The 23,569-nt window shown below is 46.1% G+C and overlaps 1 protein-coding gene across 1 annotated transcript in view; it reads left to right on the forward strand.

Moving 5' to 3' along the window:
* The first annotated feature begins 13,292 nt into the window (after positions 1–13,292).
* LOC126527934 (salivary peroxidase/catechol oxidase-like) overlaps positions 13,293–23,569 on the forward strand; it is a 219,392-nt gene continuing 209,115 nt past the window's right edge. The window contains exon 1 of the mRNA XM_055069370.2: positions 13,293–13,895. Within this exon, the coding sequence (XP_054925345.2) occupies positions 13,724–13,895 (172 nt within the window). The 5' untranslated portion in view covers positions 13,293–13,723. The remainder of the gene's footprint in view (positions 13,896–23,569) is intronic.

The following is a 23,569-nucleotide window of genomic DNA, read 5'->3' on the forward strand; positions in this document are numbered from 1 at the left end:
TTGTGGCGCCGGGTAAGCGAAACTTCGCACCATGCTGACTGCTTCGCCTGTCTTGAAGCTTGCTTGATTATCTGCGTTGCTAAAATTCGCTCTTTTGCACCTACAGCCCCGACGGCAACACACCCCAGCGAGTAGCAAAAGTGAGAGATGCAGTATGTAATCTACAGGTCAAGTCCAACATCTCACTTCAGATAATCTCTATTAAATGACGGATCGATATAGCAGCAGGCATGGCTGATGATTCACGATTCGAGACCAGGCCACAGCAACAATTAAGAATTCGACCGGTGCGAAGTGGTGAAGTGACAAGGTTTGTGCACATGACCACAAATGGTCGGGCTGATTCAGTGACAATTCACTACCCCACTAGGAGCAGCATAGGTAAGAGAGTTAAATGTGCTCATCCTTGACCTCAAGCAAGCACGTTGAACCAGCGCAGCAATACAGCACATCGAAGTTCTAGCGCTGACATTAAAAGCTACATCAAGCGAGCAGCGCAATAGCTCGCGCTGCAGCGCGATTCGCACGTACGTTACTACGACCTCGTATGCATTGCATCAGTTATTTTCATCAGTTGCCAAAGGGACAGGTGGCCGCTACTACAGCGCCGGCATAACTACTTGTCTAGCGGCATGCAGTCAACAAAGATTGCAGGAGACCCACCGTTTCGCGGCATTTCGAAAGACCGCTGCCGTCGCGGCGCGTACCGTCGTGCGCTCGAGTAGTTCCGTACACATGATGTCTGCTTATCGCTGCTGTGGATTCATTTATAGCAAGCATTTCCTCGCGTTTGTGCGCCTGAATCTAGCAGCGTGCGAACCTTACCTGAAGTTCAACTTCGTATGCGCGACTCACTTCACTTGCGATTGACACCGCGCTAAAACTTCGCCACTTATTTCTTGAACGACGTACACGTATTCGGCGTTACATAATTTCTTGCCTTTACGCAGCGTGCCACACCTGAAAAAAATCTTCGGCGCCCGATATTCGCTGCAAACCGTGGTACAACGCAACTGAAATTGGTGGGTCCATGTTGTAAACGTGTTTTCCGAAGCAGCCAACCGACCTTTGTTCTATCCAGTTCAGGACAGAGGGCGATTTTTAGCACCGTTTTCGCAGCGCACCCTGGGCAAAGCAGGAGCCCCATAACGAAAGCATGCCGCCAGCAAAATGCCGCCATCTGTTATGTGACTCCTTATTTCCATACACAGTAGAATGCCAAACTGAATAAATTCAAATACATAAAACACACGCTAAGCACGCTCCGCATAGACTCTGAATCGTGGGCGCTGGTGAACAAACCATTTTAATCGTCTTCTCGATCGCCTCACGTCTTATTGAACATCCGATGGTTCTTGCAGTGGTTGCTATTTTCAAAGCCCTTACGGATAGCGGCAAGTGATAAAGTCACATGCAGTTATCGCGACGACTGGCTTTTTCGACTGACATCGAGAGACGCAGCACGCTTGCCTAGTCCGTCGTCAATCACGTCGGCTAAGCGCCGCGACGACATCCCGGCGATAGCATGTTATATACGCAGAATGTGCACCTAAGTTAGAATTCACTTACCATGGAGGATTTGTTGTTATATCCAACGAATGACGAAGGACTGTCGTGTTCTCGCGCGACGCGAGATGGCCGACGCACGACCTCCCTTGGATGCCCTTCGTTGCTGCTCGCTGGACCGATCACCTTTATCCAGTGCTGTCCTGTTGCGCGATGTGGTGCGCGCGCGCGGTGGAGCAACTCCGAGTGAAAAAGTAGAGCGCTTGCTAAGCGTTCCTTTGAACTGTGGCTGCCTGTTCTCTTAGAAGCGAAACGGTGTGTTCTTTGCTCAACATGCATCAGTGATACATCGCCATGTTCGGGTCCAGCCTCCTACAGTTGAAGCAGAAGATTACGCTACGTTTTGTCCTCTATTACCGGAAGAGTAGAACGGGCATTCTACTCTCTCTCTGGAGGGGAGAGTGAAAAGCGCACTTGACTCTCTCCTGGCTGACGGAGTGAACAATGCATTTCATTCCACTCGACATTTTGCGAGAGTAAAACAACGCCTTGAAGAGTAAATCGGCCATTTTACTCCTGCGAAACCCTTTCTAGTTTTTAGAGTGTACATGTCTAGAAGGGTCTTTCCACACCCTCACCCCAAGTTGAATAGGGCACAAGCCATTTCGCATAGGCTTCTACAGACCAGCACATATCCGTGGCTGTCCGTTCTCCACGAGGCTTACCCCGACGTATATCGCGACGACGCCTGCCTGCCCTGTGGGCAGACCTCCACTGTAGCGCACATGCTCTGCGAGTGCGAGGAGACATACCCCAAGTTCATCAAGGAGGAGTCGGACTCGCTTCTGCGTAGCCTCGCTCTAGACAAGCAAATCCTGGTGGTCCGGCGTGCCCGCGACCGAGCCCGTGGGCTAGACCTACCGGTCGCGACGTGGGACTAGCCGGGTGCGCGAGAAGTTCGCGTCTACGCCGGATTTGCAATAAAGATTCTTCACTCACTCACTCCTATTTCCTGTGTTGATTAGGATAAATTTTATATATAAGACGCACCACCGAAAATTTTAAAGAAAAAGCGCGTCAGACACATACAGGAAAGTACGGCATATATATATATATATATATATATATATATATATATATATATATATATATAAATCTAAATCTAAGTACACCCGTGTACTTAGATTTAGGTGCACGTTAAAGAACCCCAGGTGGTCCAAATTTCCGGAGTCCTCCACTACGGCGTGCCTCACCATCAGAAAGTGGTTTTGGCACGTAAAACCCCATAATTTATATATATATATATATATATATATATATATATATATATATATATATATATATATAAATTATGGGGTTTTACGTGCCAAAACCACTTTCGGATTATGATACGCCGGCAGATGTCAACTACACCTTCAATGTAGCTCGTAAAAGTTTCGCCCTTTTGTTGGGCACGACAGCGAAGCTGTTGTTCAGCCCGACGTTTGCGCACATGCGCACAGCAGGGCGACCGAATACTTTTTGAAGTGCCGTCCGGAATGCTGTCCAGGTGGAAAAGTCAGCCTCATGGTTGCGGAACCAAAGATGGGCGACCCCGGAAAGGTAGAATGGTACGTAACCAAGCTTGTCAGCTTCAGACCGCTTGTTGTGGGCACTCACTCGGTTGTATGATGACAGCCAGTCCTCTACGTCATGATCGTCAGTGCCACTGAATATGGGAGGATCCCGTTGGCGTGGCGCACCAGGACAGACGACTGGAGGCGGTGCCATGGGTGGCGCGGTAGGACTAGTCTCCTCAGACATGGGAGATGTGACAGGGATCGTCCGGCTTCGGAGTTCCAGGTTCGCAAAAAGTCCAGCACCTTACACCAAATGTCGCGAAGTACTTTGAGCAGTAAGCGTTCGCGACTAGAACGTTGGAGCAGCGAGAGGTAGTGTAGCCGACCGAGCACCTATATATATATATATATATATATATATATATATATTCTTGCGTGTGGAAAGGAAAGACATTTACAAGATATTTACACTGGAGCCAGGCAGCCAGGCCGACAATCGCTCGCGCGAAGCGCACCGATCAACTTCATCGTCGTTCTCACGGCGGCTCGTCTCTTGAGCATCGCTCAATGATATCGTAATACTGTATATATATATATATATATATATCTTGCAACGAAGGGGCACCACCGGTGAAGCAGGCGCCTCCCCAGTGTCTACGTACTGGGCTGGTTGGCAAGGCAAAATCACAGAACACCTATATAAAATTAGAAAAGGGAAACTATGCCTTTCACAGCGCAACTGAACTGAGAGTACCAGTGGCGTTGCGAACTAAAGCGCGTGACCGAGAGATGGCGCTAGCAAACTGAAAAGTAATATCATCATCATTACGTAGTGAGCAATATGGCCGTTGCAGTAGTGGCTGGTGGGGCTCGTTGCGATGCTCGCTCGCTGGTTTTGGCCGCTTTGTTACCGCGTTCGGGGCGGTATTCGTGTGTACGGCACTTTAACATAACTACAGATATCTTTATTATGTTGCCAGGTGACCGAGAGGCCTCAACTGGCAAAAAAGAAAAACTTCAAACAAGTACATTGTTTATCGTCAATGGTGAATGAAACAGTACATGACAGAGAGAGAGAGAATGAAGAGGAAAGGCAGGGAGGTTAACCAGATATGAGTCTCCGGTTTGCTACCCTACACTGGGGATGGGGGATAGGGGTTAGAAAGATGACAGAGAGGAAAACGCTAAAAAAAGAAAAAAAAAACACGCACACGTGGAGACACACACAAAAGGCGTTCCAGTTAAAGTCGTTCACACAGGCCGGTAGATCGCAAAAAGCGCAATAGCACTTGCACGGCCTTCTTCTGTGACGGTAGGTCCTTTCGATGTTGTAGAATTCTTGTTTCGGATAGCGGTTGGTCGTCTAGTTGGTCAAGTTCGTGGCGAAGGCATGCCCTCTGTGGACTGTACTGCGGGTACATGCCAGAATTTTCGTACAGGTTAGGCGGAGTTAATTCTGTCAGTCACTGAGTTTGCAAAATACGGAAACACAGATAGTTATCTATTTAATGAAATTGAAAGCGGAAATTGAGTTTTCTCATTGCGTTCGGCCAATGCAGGGAGAACGAAGATTCAGACAACGATATTTATACATGGCTACCCTCGTACTTGTGCTGCTTGACGTGTTTAACATTATATTGTACGCGTTCAACGATTTCAGCTATATTAAAAAAGAAACATAGAAAAGTGCTTTGCAAAGATGTACCGTCAGAAAAATAAGCTCGAACTGCAATGTCCCATTCTTTGCGTAACACATCGACGAGAGGCACGAAGTGTGGGGGGAAAGACGTCATGCTATATTTTACAGCACACATTGTCTTCTCTTGATATTTCTGTTGTACATTTAGTGTTCAGGTGCAGCAGTAAAGGCTTTGACACAAGTGGAGTACTCGTAGGAAAGCGAGGAATGTTGTGGAGACAACAGTGCTTACAGGGACCCTTGCAAATATTGTGTGTATAAACAAGGACACTAAGTAAACATATAAGTAAGGCCAATTTATGCTCACGGATCCTCAGAAAATGTGATTTACGGTTTCATGTTGAAAGACCATCTAGGTTTGTGTATTCAAACAAGGCAAAGAGGTTACAAGGAGATGAACATTTCAATTGAGTAACAAAGGTAAGCAAGGGAAACCTAAGCCTGGAGCCAACGTTTGAACAAGCAAACATTTGTGAGGGCCGTGACGAAGACAAGTTTCCACGCTGAGGCTTCCCTTGATCGTCCACTGTTGATTGGCTGAATGTTAAGCCAAGCTTACTCTAAGTATATTTCAAAACGTTTTTTGTGAACACACTGCTCAGGTTTGTGATCTGCTGTTTGAAGAGAAAGAAAATTTGTTTTTAGTGATTTGTCATGTATGAGAAGTGTGGAGTAGGCCGGCTGTGTGCGCTTGCCTTTTCTAGCTATCTCTTACGGTGCAGGGCTAGCCTATTTATTGATTTCATGCGAACTGTGCAGGAGCCTTTTGTAGTTAACAAATGTAAAATGATGCACGTATTCAATCTAATTCTAATCCTAGTACTTACCACCTGAACAGCATTCTCTTAGATTTAATCATGCCATATAAATATCTTGGTGTACACATTACAAATAACTTAAATTAGACCATTAATGTAAAATACGTCATTACAAATGTCAATCAGATGCTCGGGTACTTATGGCCCAACTTTTCCAAAGCTCCGTCTACCTCAAACTACAGATTTACAAGACACTAATACGCTGGAAATTTGAATATGCATCTGCAATATGGGACCCCAGTAGCATTAATCTTATTACTTTACTCGTTTCATTCTTTCTCGTTAGAACAGTGCCACGAGTACCTCAATGAAAACTAACTAAGCTCTTATTTCACTAGCTAACAGCCGCAACGTCGCCAGTCTTTCACTATTTCATAAAGTTTCCATCACACCACATTTCACGAGGACTTCCTACTGCGACCTCAGTACATTTCAAACCGCGTTGATCATGCCAATAAGGTAGTAATTGATTCATGTTCCACGAAGTCTTTCTTTCAATCTTTCACCCCCCCCCCCCCCCCCCCGTACATCTCAGGAATGGAACCACCTTTCCTCCAGTATCGTAGCCATCACCGATAGCAAACATTTTTTTCGCAATACATTACCTAGCATTGTATACTCAGGAGAATCATTACATTAGCAGAACTCACTGCACTTGTATGTGTGTTTCCTTTACTCTTCTACTTTGTAACCACACCCCTTGTTATGCCATATGGCTCTGCGGGTACCTCAAATAAAAGATAGAATAATAAACTGAAGAGTGACTGCCAGGGCTTCAGTCAACATGAAGTATAATTTTCTCAAAATTGCATTGAGAGTTTTTGAAGGGTTTAAAATTATTTGCACTTTCATATAACAAATTAACTTTGCGAGAGAGCTTGTGATACTTGGTGGTAATGCCCGTCAAGCTGATTTGCAAAGAGCAGATGACATAGTTTGTGCATTAGGAAGTAGGAGCTCGTTACGTTGTTTCTCTTCTGGTAGTCATGGCTACGACGACTTGAAAAGAAGCAAGTTGGCAATCAACATGTTACTTCTCCAGTTGTCATAAAACGCCCTTAAATGCAAGCGAGCTTGTATGTAAAATTTTAGCATTCCCGCTCGGTACGATACAAAACTGCAGACTGCTTATGCTCGCACTACTCTATTTGGTAAAGTTGCAAACATTCCATGGTGAGGCACATAGTTCAAGAGGACTTGTCATTATGGTGACTGCTGAGCTTCTTATGGCTCGGCGTGGGAAGCTTGCAGACCAATAATCTCTCTTTTCTCTCTCTTCCTGAAAAGAGATATGGTGAAGCCATGACCAACACGCAAGCAAAAAATGATGAAACAAAAATTTGTCCAACAAATAGACAAACCTGGGTTGTAGGTGAAGTGTTCAGAAACATACCTTGCGAGGCTTCTGGCCCAGTAGTGATACATTAACTGTTGACTTGTACGTCCAGAGACAACTGAGTCTAAAGGGGCGAACAAATATGAGCAGCGTCTTGGATGATGTAGTAGAAACAAAAAGAGCCTCAATTACTATGGCGGAAGTGTGGGTGAGCTTGTGAATCATGTATGACTAAGAACAGAGCACAAAGCGCTCCATGACTGGAAAGCACAAAGACAACATTGTTTTGAGTGTGCAGTTCTTTCAATGGTGTCCTTGTGCGGGCTGTGCTTAGTGAAGCCTCGATTAGATGAATATTTTGCCAGGTACTAGGTAATAAACACATTAATCCTGTTATCTACCAAATTCATACAATCCAACTGTATCACCGGAAGTACATTTCCACTAATGTGCAGTGAATTTATCGCAGCGTATCACTTATGTAGAAACGGTCAAAACTATTTATTATCTATGCTGTGCTCCGTGCGGTAAATTTTAGCAATCTGGCAAAATAACAAGAGCCTTGTTTGAATGCCCTTTGATGAGCAATAACTTTATTATTATTATTATCCACTTTTAAGAAATGACTACCGGAATATCTTTTATCTGCCTCGCACGCAAGGAAATTCAAAGTTGGAAATGCGGTGCACACACTCACCGGTGCACACACCCAGAGGCTGCAAGGTTAATCTATTTTCGTGAGTAGTTTCCAAACGGACTGTGCTCGGTTCCAGCGGCGAATTTTCACGCTAGTTAGCACATTTCTTAAAGTCAACACGTCATTACGCAGCCAGACGCAGCAGATTACTAACCATGGAAGCCGCGCATGCAGCCGTTATGCCACTGAAACGCCGCATCTGATAAAATTCGCCGTCTTGAAGCCCGTTCGCTTGCTGGGGGCTGTCGAATGTTGGACGCATAAAGTGACTGAAATATTATTGTCTAACTAAAACGTACCTGCGTGATGCTGCTCAAATAAAACAACCAAGAACAAAGAAGAACCAAGAACGCTGTACAATATTAATCGATAAACGGCACGCACTGCAATCGACACCAGTGGACTCCTGCATATCACACGTCAGTGAGGTCTCAAAACCTCAATTCGAGTAATAAAACAAAGATTTCATTCAATAACAGAAGTCCACTAAAATAAATGTCGACTTATTTTGTAGCAGAATGACATGTTAAAGGGCCCCTGAAACGGTTCAAAAAAATTTTGTAGACGCGTAGGATACAGCTAAAGTTAATCATTCGCACCACAATTTGTGTGAAGCATCTCATATTAAGAGAGCTACGGAAGATTACAAGTTACCCTCCTCCATAGCCATGCATTTTCTCCTCAACTCGTTCGCCTAGTGATCGGGACTAAGCTTCTCATTCACTGGCTCTGTGTCATGATGACACGTCATGTCGTCTACTTCCGGTTCTCTTGGAGCGATCACGCGGAGCCTCTCCAACCTCTCCGCCAGCTGCTTGTAAGTAGACCCCAAGCGACAACTATCGAAGCAGAGTGCGTTGTGAGCATTCTGTCGCAGCGCCAAACGTGTCTGGTATTCCAGTAACCACAGGCAAGCTGGGCGTTTCGACGGATGGGTGGAGGCATAAACTCAAGCTGATGAAGGAACTTTAGCTTAGGCGTACGTGCGCTGCCTGATTGGTCTGCACGGTCCAGCCACCCGTTGGCGCTGAGCTTAACGAGGCAAACAAAGAGCTAATATTGCTCTAACCGAGTGTAAAACATTTCAAACATTTACAAAAACAACGTGCTAACGATTACGCTCCTGCGAAAAATTTACACCAGCAGCAAAGAAGAATACACTTCCTTGCTGCTAGTGTGTTTGGTTAAGCTCTGTGCCGCCAGGTGGCTGCACCGTGCAAACCTGTCACGTTTGAGCTTCTGCTCATTCCATGAAACGGCACGGTCAAACAGCCAGGCCCTTGTACCTTTGCGCTTGCGTTTACCCGAATACCGGACTCGCGAAAAGCTATTAGAGACATTTAGCGTGTCCGGTATTCCGGCAAGTACGTGCGGTTTGCCGGTTTAGCGGGGGCGTAAACGTGAGCGGCCAGATTGGTGGCGCCAGCTGGTGGTGCAAAGCCCAACCACACAAACACAGAGGTAATTCTATATTCTGCTTAGCTGCTGGTGTAAATATTCGACAGTGGCGTAATCGTGTTCACAATTACGCCGCTGCCAAAAATTTGCACAACTAGCGAAGCAGGATATAGTGGGTTACTGCAGTTTTAGTTCTGTGTTTGTCTGGTTGAACTCTACGCTACCAGGCGGCTGCAGCGATCTGGCTACGCCCCCGCAAATCCGGCAATCCGCCCAAACCGCTCCCGTTTACCGGAATAGCGGACAGGCTAAAAGTCTCTATTGTGGTAGTAATCTTCCGGCGTAAAGTGGCGGCCGCAAACGCGCAATTTCTGGCGCCGATCTGATAGCGACAGTCCGACGCGCTGCAGCCACTCTCCTCGTCTGCTGCCTTGCAGAGGGACACGATGTCGCAGCTTGACATATTAGAGACTGTTAGCCTGTCCGCTATTCCGGTAAACGGGAGCGGTGTGGGCGGATTGCCGGATTAGCGGTGTAAACGTGAGCTGCCAGAGCGGTGGAGCCACCTGGTAGCGTAGGTTTCAACCAGACAAACACAGAGCTAAAACTGCAGTAACCCACTATACCCTGCTTCGCTAGGATATAGCGTAATATGGCGCTAGGATATAGCGTTCACAGCGTAATTGTGAACACGATTACGCCGCTGTCGAAAATTTACGCCAGCAGCTAAAGAATGTGGTAAGCTTTGTGTTTGTGTGGTTGAGCTTTGCGCCACCAGCTGGCGCCACCAATCTGGCCGCTCACGTTTACGCGCCCACTAAACCAGCAAACCGCCCGCGCTTGCCGGAATACCGGACACGCTAAAAGTCTCTAATAGAGAATTTTAGCGTGTCCGTTATTCCGCTAAACGGGGCCGTTTGGGTGGATTACCGGATGGTCGGGGCGTAAACGTGAGCGGTCGGAGGGGTGCAGCCGCCTGGTGCTGTAGAACTCAACCAGACACACACAGAGCTAAAATTGCAGTAACCTGCATTATTCTGCTTCACTGGTGGTGCAAAGTTTTGGCAGTGGCGTAATTGTGAACACGATTACGCTGCTGTCGAAAATTTACACCAGCAGCTAAGGAGAATCTACTAGTAATTGGCTGTGTTTATGTGGTTGAGCTTTGCACCACCAGCTGGTGCTACCAATCTGGCCGCTCATGTTTACGCCCCCACTAAACCGGCAAACCGCCCGCACTTGCCGGAATACCAGACGCACTAAAATTCTCTATTCTCTATTATAGAAGTTTAGCTTGTCCGGTATTCGACTAACCGCAGGCGGACGGGGCGTTGGGGCAGAGGTGTAAACGGGAGCGGGCTGCATGGTGCCGCCAGCTGGTGGCGCAGCGCTCAAACAGACAAAAAGAGCTAATATTGCAGTAACCAATGTATTTTAGTTTCCTGCATGTGTAAATTTTTGGCAGCAACACGATTACGCCAGTGCCGAGAACTTACACCAGCAGCGAAGTAGATCACGCTTGGTTAATGCAATATTAGTTGTCTTTGTCTCTTTGAGCTCTGCGCCACCATGTGGCTGCACCATGCAGACCGCTCACGTTTACGCCTCCACCCCAACGCCCCAGTCCGCTTGCGTTTACCCGAATACCGGATAAGCTGAACCTGACGGCGGAGCTCTCGTCAAAATGCAGCACGTAGTAACACAAGCATACAACGCTTGCCGTATGCCGGAAGTGCTTGAGTGTAGTGAGACATTGTTCTTGTGCATTCTCTTTCTGCTATTTTCTCTTTATAGAAACAAATTAACTAACATTCCAACTATTACGAACATTTGTTCCCCATGAAGTTGGAAAAATTATTGATGACGCGCCCTGATGGTTATTTGCGCGTACCCGCTCAATTCAATGCCAAATGGAGAAACTAGGGATGACAGATCAGATTAAAAGAACTGCTATGAGAATTTTTCTCCGTAACACAGCTTTAAATATAGCGAACATGATGAAGAGGTGGTCCACGTAATTCTTGTTTCACTTAATTATATTCCTGTTTACCTGAACTTTGTATGTCATGGCATAAGTTCCCGTTATGAGTGTTAAAGGTTGCTGGCACGAGACCTCGAAAAAAAGAATAGATTGGAAAGAAAATGGCTTTGCTTTAGAAAAGCGAACCATGAGACGTATATCTTGAGGAATTGCAACATAACACAGTGGTTCTCCTCCTATCTTTGAATCAAAGGTTATTTTCATTCATTTCAAGTAGACACGTCTTGCAACTTCACCGGCTACAATTCTTAAATTGCAATATGTGCCGTAACCTAATTAATTAAGAAGTTAATGAATGCATTATTGTTAAGTGGTTGAATACGTGTTTCGATTTCTCGTGCAAGTAACGTCCGCCTCTCCGACTACTCCAGCCAAAAGACTAGGATTATGTTATCTGCAACAGGCTATTTTAAAAAAATCCCATAACGCTTACAAATCATCACCCTGTAAAATACGATATCTACTCCTTCTGATGAAATAGAACGAAGTTTAAATCTCAAGACAATAAAAAATTCTTGAGTGGCAGATGGATTTAAGTGTGTCAAAATTGTGATGACATTAAGTAGGAATTAGAAGCCTTATCCTAGAACACACGTACTCTGTAAATGACCATAAATTTGCCAGAGTCGAGGAACAAAAATACTTGGGCTTATCGATAATATTTGATTTGAGATAGAATTTATACATTGATTACGTTTGCTCCAAGGCCAACAAAACTTATGAAAACTTCGGCGAAACTTGAATAGCGCAAGTCCTTAAATTAAATGCCTGGCTTATAACGAACTAACATAGCCCATTTTTGAGTGTGGAGATATCGTATAGGATTCCTCTACAACAGATAACTTCTTAAAATATGGTAAAGTACGACTCGCATCCAGGTTTAAACTTAATAAAGATTGGCCTTTCTATGAGTAAGCTTCGTAAACAAGTTCACCTTCCTCCACTTGAAGAAAGGAGTGTGTAAGAAAGGCTAAAATTCTTTTTCTCTTAATTAAAGATCAAGTAAGAATTTACAAATCAAACTATACTGAAATAAAATCTATGGAATCATTGAGACGCCATCACAGCATATATATTCTTCCTTTTAGATCCCACAATATTTGCTCCACGTACTGTTATTTTTTTCGTAGTGAATCAGTAAGTGAAACAGCTTGCCTACTCCTTTGCTTCTCAGTAGCAGTAAACGATTCGTTTATCAAATTGTTTGATAAACAACTCGCTTCTATACATTTTGTTCGTGCCTTTCTGTTTGTATAATGTTCATTTAATAGCCATAGGGGGCTGATAGTGTATATAAATTAAATGAAATTATACACTCTAGAATAATTCAGACATATGGCTGTGAGATCCTCACTCAGGCCACAAAATATTGATTATTCACGTGGCAGGTTTACTTCTGTGTGTTTCATGCCAGTACCCTCTTTGAATCGCTGCTTACGTGCGCGTATGTGACGTAAAAGCAATTATCCCGGCCCAATAGAAAATGGCACCCTCTTTAATTACTCTTGTATAGCAACAAAATTAAACCTGGAAAGAAATCTCACTTTCGCACATCCAATAAATATGAGTAAGCTTCGTTATTCAGCCGTAGTGTGACCGAAACTGCTAGCTGAGTAAACTTAAAACTCGACAGTAGGCTCGCGCCTTCAATACGACTCACTGCAGCTTTTTGCTGCTGGATATAGTAGTGTGGTAGTCGATCACATATGATGGAGCACTTTGTTTATGCGGCTATTTGTACTGATGCTATTGCTCTTCCAAGTCCGAGACACTCGCTTTCTATGACAACAAGTTTAGCTTGCGCTGCCCAGCACGTTTCTTGCCGTCGTGAACAGACGACTGAAGCTTCATGTCTTAGCCACGCTGGTTGTTTATACAGCGCAGCACACCGCGGGTGACGGGCCGTCAAAGTATAATTCAATCATTCCTGGAAGCGCGTCTCCACTTTCAACTAGGCATGCATAATTGTCAGTACGCGCAAGCGAAGCGTGGTAAAGCTGTCGGATTCCCTGCGGGGAACGTGGCTTTAAATCATTCGAGCAACAGCGCACCGGACGAGTTTGCCTTCGTTCACGGCCTCACGTGTACAGCGTCACAGCGCTTACTAGACACATTCCCGTCGACACGCGTCCAAAAGCAGCAGAAAAAAAAAAGCCAATGTACCCGAGAAACATTGCCGTAGTAAAGTACGGGAGATGCTTAACAGAAAGCAATGTACAACCACTGAAGAGGCGAGGGAGGTTCAATGCTGTATCACTCCGCGTAGTCGCCGACGGCTATCATCAAACTCTTTAGGTGGGCATGGTAACACTTATTTGTGGATAGTAACAGCGTAGTAACAGTTAATTAGGGTTGCGCGTGCCTGTCTCATAGCAACTGAATCTGAGCAAATTTTTTTATGTTGTCACAACAAGACTACTTTTTCTCGCGTACCAGAGAAACCGCGTTATCAGCTTCACCACGTGCTGCACATTACCCGTGAGGCAGTGCTCCCGCTGCACCCGAAGAAAATTCCCAGGTCAAAGACCGCGAAAACAGGAATTTCGCCCTCTCATCTCGGCCGCGCTCAGTAGTGTACTCGCTGGCGGCTACAGCGGCCAGAGTTGACAGAGACCTACTGACCCGCATCGCCCTTCAGCACTGTCTGTCGCCGGCCCGCTGAGAAAAAAATGGGTCCCGGGCCCTGCGCAAAGCTTTGTCTTTCAATCATAGCCTCATGGATGTTGATAGGCCGCGTATCGAGTGACGGCGAAGACTTGGCACTGGCATTGACGTTGCAAGAAGTCCAAGACGCTTACCAAGCGACCTCTCCGAGCACGACGCCCTCTGAAGCGTATCCGAGTGAGTACACTCAACACGACTTCCAAATGAACTTCAGCGCCCCATTGGATGAGACGCTGAACCAGCGCTGAAACGTAATATTAACTCGAGATTAACGTTGTTCTCCCAAATTTTGGCGCAAAAGGTCTAAAGCGATAAAGCGCCACAGCTAACGTTCTTGAAGACATTACAGACTTTACTTTTAAAGACTTTTTTTGAGAACGCTTTTCAAGACCTTACTTCTTGTAGCAGCAAAAAAAAAAAAAAAAAAAAAAATGGAAGAAGAGAACTGGATAGAGGAAGGGAGGGAGGGTAGAAAAGGGAGGGAGGAAGGAATGAAGGGATTGAGAAAACAGCGCACTTGAGCATAGATTAAAGGTTTCGCGGATCGACAGCTCTCGACATCTTAAAGGAAAGGAAGAGCTATGGGATACAAAAAGAGGGGCTTTCCAGAATAGGTATCGTAAAATACGAAATTCTCTAGCGTGCGCTTTGAGCGCGGAAGAGCCATATTTTTTTAGATACACGCTCTCTATTGGTGAGTTACCGCCACTTTTCTGTATTGTGTATGTGTCTAGCCTTTCGTCTTGGGCCGATCCCGAAGATAGTGCAGTCTAAAATGCACGCTGATACGTGCTACTGGAGCCACTTGACCGCCGTGATGTACAGGTATATATGTATATCCAGACAAATGAATAAAATTGTCTTACGTTGGGATTCTAAGAGAGGACCTCTAGCACAGAAGACCGATACTCTAGTAACTACGCCACGGACGCTTTACATGATGGTTTTCGTCATGAGGCTTCACCGCATGTGAAATACATGTGCAGTCCGTGCAGACATAAACTTACACTTTGCTCTGTTCGCCGCAAGAAGAGTTGATGGATTTGTAGCCAGATAGTGTGATGTAACGTTACAGGTCATGTCGCAAGCGCGTTTTTGTAAACGTTTTCACCGATCAGTGCATGTATTATGTAAGGTAAAAGAATAATAGGAAAAATTGGAGGGGGAGAAGAAATGTTATAACAAACAAGGATTTGCCATGCTGACTTTTCCATACTGACCCATCTTCTCAGTCTGTCGGAGCAAAAAGGAAAGCTGGCGTGCTGAATAAACGAAATGAAGCAGTGCAATCTTGAGTATATCCACTGGGCAGGCGGTGGGTTGACGGATGCAGATTGATTATCCAGTCTGGTGGTCGAATGCCTATGGGGAGAACTAAACCTTACGAAACTATGGGATGCGAAGCTCTACAGTTTTCCAATAAAAGGCTCATTGTTCCTGCGACCCTCGTTCCAAAAGTGCTCCACATGTACCATGACACTCCCGAATCTGGTGGTCAAGACCGTTTCTGCCGAACCTATAATAAGCTTCTACAGAGGTTCAGGTGGAATAATATAAAGAGAGATGTAGGCAACTAAGTTCAATCATGCCACTTGTGCCAGGTGAAGAAGGCAAAGTACCGACCATGACCGGACTAGTTCGTATAACTGCTTCACTCTGGCGCACCTTTTGAAGTAGTGAACGTGCGCTTTGGCGAGTTGGAAAAATACAGCGAATGCGTACGCAAAACATAATCATTTCTAGTGCCAATCAAGCAGTGCACAAGAACGGAAGCTGCACATCTTGGAAAAGAAGATACAAATAGCGTTATTGCCCTTGTTGATCGAGCGATGCTTTCGAAGTTCAAATCCGCGGTTTCTTACAGCGGACGTGTATTCATGAGCAACAACAAGCTTCAGCAGTTGGCAGGTGGTCCCGGCATTATGCTGCAGCGCTGCTCTCCAGATCACCCCAAGCCAGTATATTGGCAGAGTGAATCATTCGAGGCATTAAGTAGTTTATATCAATGTATCTAAATTTCCAAGGAGGACGGAAGTGCTGTCTAGAAGCAGCCGTTACATACGATAGCAGCAGACGCACCAGAGCCCTTGTATGTAGCCCACATTTCGCCACGTATGGTGAAGTGCCGAAACTTTCCGCCGACCAGGGGCTTGGCATTTCCGACAAACGTCAGCTAACGTAACAACCAAAAATCATCGAGGAATGCTACAGGTATCGCGAAGCGATGAAACGTCAATTCGACAGAAGACATCACGAACCTGATATCAAGTGAAACGACTGTGTGCTTATCTGAAAAGGGCTACTAGGAAACAACGTAATAATTATTGGTCTGTTCCAAGTCGTGAAAGCGTGTGTGCAGCAAGGCGTAACCATAAGACTGTTGTCTATATTTACTGTGGACAGTTGGATGTAGCAGCTCTAAGCAACGTCCTCCGTTATCGCCCCAGGAGGAGTGAGACTTCACAAAGGTAGATGAAGAAGAGGTTAAGGTTGCAGGGGGAGAAGAGGAAGAAGTCAATAAACAAGCATGGCTACATTGCCATACTGACTTATCCCGGTTTTTTACATATTTATATATTCGCTGCGATGGTTATAGCCTTAACGCGCGATGCTGCCGATTGTGTATGATCATGAGCTTCCACTTGTTCCCATTGCCCAACATGTTTATGGCCCAACATGTTTATGGTGTGCTATCTATTTTCTTATGACCAAATGACAAGCTCAGAATTTCACAAATTATTTATGGCATGAAAAGTTACGCATTACGTATTATGTAATGGTGGGACCCCGTAGCTGACGTAGAAATTGTCAAGGGAGTCCCTATGTTATATGCTTTTATATAAACAGGAGGGCGTGTGAATTCAAAGAACAGAAAATTATGTTTTCGACAGTACAAATCTATTGCATTTTCTTTGACTTAAGGATGCAAGCAGGAAATGGGAAATGTTAGCTTTGAAACTGAATAAATAACTGCAGTGGTGTTATATCTGACGGTAATTTATTCCAAAGCTGTGATTCAGCATATGACACGAAAGGAATCACAAGTAAATGACACGCATGGGAGTGAAAAACAAACGTTCACTTCCCACTGTCATTCACTGGATTGGCATTCAATGGACGAGCATAGTCAATGATTGTGAGAACATAACTAAATTGCCATAGCAAATAAAAACAGAACTCACTTTCGACCACATTGTGTAACTACTATCATTTTCCATTCTAGTTGGCTATTTTCATTGGCGAAAACCAAGCCGCGTTCCCGCTATAGGCGGTGTCCTCAACGGCAACTCCCCTAGAGTAACGGAAAAGCATCTCAGAGGTCATGCTTTTGCGTACTAAGGAGTCGCAAATGATTTCAGGAGCCGAAATGTTCTAGACACCCTTTTATTGTCTAGATTGACTATGGGTGACATAAAAACAACAGAATACAGTCGAACAGTACTCTTACAAAATATGATCACTTGATTTTGTAGATCAATCATGCAACTTAAGCACATGAATGTGCATACTATTTATTGTTTGATGGAGTCACCTAATCATTGTCGCAATTTGCATGCTCGAAAACATACCAGAGAGCCACTTCTCGTGTTTCAGTTCCTATACAGAATGCATATGCTCCATGAATGCGATGTCTCAAGGTACTGAGCAAAACGAGAACATGATAAAAGCAGTAGCCAAGGTTTCGACAAGTGGACCTGTCTTTTTCAAGGCATCATTATGCCACGATAAGGGCTCTGACAGGGGCCACTGTATACGGTAGTTTTTTTCAGGCTGGCGAATATCTCCTCTGAATTTGTCGCATTTTTGCATTTGACACAAGCTGCGAGCGTTCGAAAAGAATTTTCCCTGCCAGTTCAGTTTAGGTCTTAGTGGTGGTGGTGGCGAAATTTTATTTCCGAAAAATGCCCTGAAGGACACCCGACTGTTCGTCAAGGGGTAGAGGGCACCTCCCACGTCGGGATGGGGAGCTCTAGGTTCTACGCCGCTTCGCAGGTCTTCTGGACAACCTAGAGTTCTTCTTGTAGCTCGCTGCTCCTAAGAGCGCCGTCCCACTTGTTCTTGTCCTCCAGATGGGAGGCCTGCATCGCACAACCCCACAACATGTGTCCCAAGTTCACATGTCCACCACACTGTGCACAATTGAATGATCCGTTGTAGTCCGGGTCGATTCGGCTCATACGCCAAGGATTGGGGTACAATTTCGTCCGCAGCAAGACTGACTGCGCCCTGTTAGGGCCCCTGTTTGGAAGAGAGAATTCTTTGCGTCCTAAATAGAAGTGCTTGGTGAGCTCACTATATATCTGAAGTTTATCTTTAAATGCCTTAAGAAGAGATGAGGGGGTCTGCACGGGAGCGCGGCTGGCAAGTCCTCCAGCGGCCCTATGAGCGGGTTCATTAAGGTTGCGCTGTCCTCCCACGAAATCGCCTATATGGGCTGGGAACCAAACTATAGAGTGGAAGCTAATGGACCAACCTTAGGGTAACTCGGAAACCTTCGCATCTACCGCTCCCCTAGCAAAGGCGCGAGTGGTTGCCCCAGAATCACTATAGATTACCGAGCGTTGTGGATCTAACAGAGCGAGTGCAATGGCCATTTGTTCGGCCACCTGCGGATTCTTGGTGTAAACAGAGAGTGCGCTGCAGGCTCGTCCATGGGCGTCCGTTACGGCTACCGAAAAGTCTTCGTGACTGACCGCCTGGGGCGACTGATCATCTGGACGGCGTCTACGAAGACAGCATCCGTAGCAGCCTCGGCAAGAAGAGCCTTCGCGCGGGCGAGTCTTCTCCCTTGGCCAAAGACGGGGTGGACGGCCCTGGGAAAGGGACGGACCACAATCGCGTCCTTGATTTCTTTGCTAAGATGTCTGACGTTATCCTTTTCGCGTTTAGCAAAAGTTCCCAGAGTGGACCAGGATGTCCCTCCCAACTCAACCGGACGACCTGCGCTGTGCGCTGAGCCTCAGCGATTTCAGCAAGGGTATTGTGTACTCCTAGCTTCGAAAAGAGCTCGGTGGATGCGTTGAACGGTAGCCCCTGAGCTGCCTCGAGGACTCGATGGATGGTAGTATCGAGGCGTTTCTTTTCATTTCTTTCGATCGAGTATAGCCGCTACATAAGTAATATGACAGAGGACGAAGGCGTGAATGAGCCTAATGGCACGTTTCTCGCTCATGCCTCTGTTTCTATAACATACGTAGAGCATTCGTAGAACCATTCGTAGAGCATTCTCCACTTAGCCAGTTGTCTTTTGTATCATCAAGCCATTGGATCCGTTATCTTGTATACTTAGTCCTAGAACTCTGATCTACGCTACTTCAGGAATGCGTTTACCATTCATGTCAAAGAGCACGATATGACGCCCACTATCTCGCTCCCAGCCCTCAGGTCTTCGTCCTGGCCTGGAAGGACCGTAAACGAGCAATTCCAATTTCCTCGGCGAGCATTTGAGGCGCGCTAGAGAGAGGCAGTGTTCCGTGACCCTAAAAGCCTCCAGCATTCGAGCCTCCAACTCTCCGTCGCTGCCCCCAGCACTCCATAGACTAACATCATTGCCATAAATGGTGTGTTCAACGCCCTCAATGTCCAACAATGTTTTGGCCAGTGCGGCACCACAGATTCATTATCTGGTCGCTCATCGTTTACACCTCGGTCGAAGAGAAAATCGATTATTCCCTTAGCGCTAGCACGCATGGATCTTGCAGGGCGATAAAAGATTTCGAAACTGTAAGCTGACCCCTGTAGTGCGGCTCGACTCGTAACTAATGACGCAGCCCCGCCGCGCAAATCGATCAACCATTGCTGATAGGTGTCTTCTGCGCGCTCGTTTATTTATTTTTGGTGTGAAAGACCTGTCTATTCACTAGCATTTACCGTCGCTATTTTTGTGCAGTGTAGCGCCAGTGCGTTAATTCTTAGAAGAGAGTAACTGTATGAAGCACTCGCTATTTGAAATCACATGCACTACCACACTTTACTCGAAATGCCAAATTACAAAATTTTCTTTCTTTTTCTGCTACTATTTTTTTTGTACAGGGATGATAAGCCATTAAAATTATTTATCGAATATCCAAGGCAATGCCTCTCGCTATCTTTCCTAAGCCATTAACATTGCGGTATTCTTTTTCCCTTTTCATGCTTGCTCAGATCCGTTTCCCATATGCAGCCCCTAAAGGTTGATTGATTAAATAAATGTTTACTGATCCTGTCGCCCACACCCTTTATGCAAAGCTAAGCAATATCCACCATTGCAGAATAGTGGCCGAGGCGCTCGGCTTGCAAACACAAGGTCGCGGGTTCAATTACCTGCCGCAGCGGTTGCACTCAGATGAGGGTATAATTTTAAAAAAAGAAGGCTGCTATACTGTACCGTCCTTTTGCTGCACATTAGAAAGATAATTATTTGCTGCACATTAGGTGGTTTAAAATTATCCCGGAGGCGTCCACTATACGGTGTTCCTCGTAAGCTGCTGTGTTACCTTGGGACAGTGGGGAGTTTTAGCAGAGCGTGTTTCTGCTCCTCGCATCGCTCGCCTACACTAGCTCCTCCGCGGTAGTTGAACGGAGAATGAATCGGTTTTAGAGCGTTCGACGCGTCCCAGATGCAAAGCGAGAAGTAACCTACGTGCCATACGGTGTCAGGAGGTTATACTAAAGCAAAAAGCATATTGAAGTTTCTGAGTACCAAGCAGTGTTTACTTCGTATTGTTGCAATTTTGTAACGATTGAAATCAAAGGTAGCACTTTTTCGTTATTGTTGTTGCAGCTAAACAGGGGTGCATTGACAGAAGCTGCGAGGTCGCGCAATAGCTAAGTCTAAGGCGCTTGACGTGTCACCTGTGTACTCGTCATCAGGTCGTCGTATTCACAACCGTGCTTTCGGTGCCACCCAGTTCTTATTCTGACCTCGTTTCATTGGGCACTGTGCCAAATATGCAAAGCGTCTCCCAAGCAGATCAGCAGACCCGCGCTAACCGCGCCAGTGGTGGCAGCTATTTTGTATTTTCGTCGGGCGTCTCGCACGGCGAGTTCTCTAGCGGAGCGAAAACGCCTGTCCGCTCACGTGCTCGATGCTGATCGTTCGGAGCATGCGCACTTTCGCTCCCGCTCACTGGCGGAGTGGACGCAAAAAATGTTCTGCTAAAACGCTTCTAAATTCTAAATTAAGTTTGACCTGTCACTTACTCGCTATTCAAAAACAAATTATAATAAGAAGTAGTCTAACCCAGGTCGTGTTTATACGTGGTGCATCCGGAGAGTCACACCACTGTGCGTTCTGCTCTGATATGAACGCCTGGCTGGATGTCTAAGTTGCGACGACGCTGAGCTTCCTCGTGGGCAATGTGCGCCCGAAATGAAACGTGCTTGGCTAATGCCCGCCAAGCAAAATGCATTCATTGTGTTCGAATGTGGCTAGCACAATGTAAGCCTTGTCTTGATATCAAGAGCACTTACAACTGCGGTTTGCTATATCGACGACAGCCGATGCAACGACTGTTCTATGACAGAGTGAAAGTATGCATGTGTTTTAAAGCGAAGCTTTCTTCCCCTACCATCCCATGGTCGCGGTCGGTTGCTGGTCGGGTTCTCAACGAGTAGAACCAACCTCGCTTGAATCAACAGCGCGTCCGGCACCGGGATTTCAAGCTCGGCTGTTCAGTGCAAAATCCCAATGCTCTACCCATTAGGATACATAATAAAGAAATAAATTAGGCCACAAACGCACGTATACTTCTTTCCCGCCAACACCAACTGGCTTTTTGAGATGGTTGCCACGTGATGTTTATGATGATTTCCGTACTATGTGCATCACGACAACGGGAGTTTGCAAAAAAAAAAAAAAATTGCAGAACGCTTGACCAACTCCTTTAAGAATGGAATGCGATACCATTCGAAGATCCCTGACTACTTCTCACGTTTCACGGCAACTGCAGCTTACGTAAACCTAGTGTTTACTAGGAAACGCTGGCGCCGAAGGCGTGCTTTCTGGTAAAAACTTGCGTTGGGCGATCCCGAAGCTCGTGGACATCCGCGCCAAATAAATTACACCACTTACATGTTTCTGTCACTTCTTCGCACTTTTACTGTTTAACTCTGAGAACATTTAACATAAAACGCATGCGCTGTCGGTGTTTTGTTTCATGACGTTTGTGGGCTGTCATTCTCAAAATTCCGAGGAATATAAGTTTTTCAAGAATGTAAAACGAGAAATGAGCAACTTTAGTGATAGAAGGGTGTGGCAATATAGCCCGCATATACTGCGTGCCGTAAGGTAAAGCGTGTCATATACATATGCCTTAGTGCGCCATGTATACAATGATTCGTACTTCGCGTATGTTATCGTCCTGGTGGAATTGTGCCATCATTGCGACTCAGCGTTCGGGCCGTCTTTTGTTGAGATACACTTTTTCTAAACATGCGGCAATTTTCGCGCATGGGCAACTCCGCCGACGCCGACGACACCACCTGGTTTTCCGACACGGAGCCCTTAAAGGGATGCTGAAGAGTTTTAAAAAAAAATTAGTGAAGAGCTGTACGTAATGGTTTTCCACCCTCCGAATTCAAATTTCGCATCGAAATTGTGCGAAAGAAAGCGCGAACAGGTTTTATTTCGACAAAAAGTGCAGCAGCAGACTCAGGGCAGCTCGCGCACCTCGTTTCCGCCTGTGATTGGTCGGTCGTCTCGCGACGTCAACAGCGGTGTTCGTCCGGACCGACCGCTGCCGCTGCACATGAAACACGGTGCAAGGTGGTTTGGTGCTGTTGTTTTGCTGAGAGGTAATGGGAAATTTCGAGAGCTTGCGTTTCTCTGAGTTCAGCGTTGCTCCTTACATGTACGAGCCGATTGCGAGGACCCGGCATCTCGAAGAAGCAAAGGATGCTAGTAGCAAGCACTGCTTTCGACGCGAACGAAAGCGAAGTGTTAGCATCTCCTCGTCTTAGAAATGTTCTTTGGTGAGTATGTTTTTTTGCAGAGCGGCATTCAGCGATCCACTAAGTTCGTTTCGGGTCAAACAACTGTACTGTTACGTTCCTGCAAGCCTCCTCGTGGAATGTAAGCGGGGATGAGATCGTCGGCATTTGTGCGCTGCTCCAAAGCTGTCGGCAATCTACCCCGACGGTTTACATGCGGTAAAAGTTTTCCGGCTCTTGTAGCACGTGTGGTGACCTTCATCAGCGCACCATCCGCACGCTACTCGTAACCGGAGCCGTGAAGGCGGCGAATTCCGTCGGCTACGTGAGACGGTCGGCGGTTTCTCTCTGTGCGCGAGAGAAGGGGGAGCGCAGCGTCCTGGCATGCGCCGGCTTTCAAACGCATGCAGACTTTACACTTGCACTGCGTTCTGGTAGCTACATGTAGGCTGTTTCACAACACACGTGCGAATAGAAAATTAACGGCGGCTTGCGACGAAACCTGCGTCAAGGGTGGGAGATAAACATGCACCTTCCGTTCAGCGTGCTAACACGAACGAGCTAGAAGTAAATCAAAATCCAAATTTGGACGAGCTCGTGTATATTCCAAGACCAGCTACCATCCGTCCGCCCACACCCGTGCCGTTTTTGTGCGTTCGTTACCCCGACCTTCTCGCGCTGCGTTTAGAAAGCCTGCTAGCAGCAAGTCGTACTCTCACTCATGCACGTATTGTTGATAAATCTTGGTAGTAATCGTCGTCACAGAAGTGGTTAGAGCACAGTACTGTTGTTCTTGAGCGCTTGAAACTCTTTCGATTCAGAGCAGCTTCCCATTTAGCTGAAAGCTGCTTGTCTTGCGGGAAGTAATGGAACATCAGAACATCGTCGCAGCCGCTGGTGTTCGTGCAACCTTAGGCTGCACAGAACGCCGGCATCATCGG

Source organism: Dermacentor andersoni, chromosome 9 (genome assembly GCF_023375885.2).
Source record: "Dermacentor andersoni chromosome 9, qqDerAnde1_hic_scaffold, whole genome shotgun sequence".
NCBI classification, from domain to species: Eukaryota; Metazoa; Arthropoda; class Arachnida; order Ixodida; family Ixodidae; genus Dermacentor; species Dermacentor andersoni.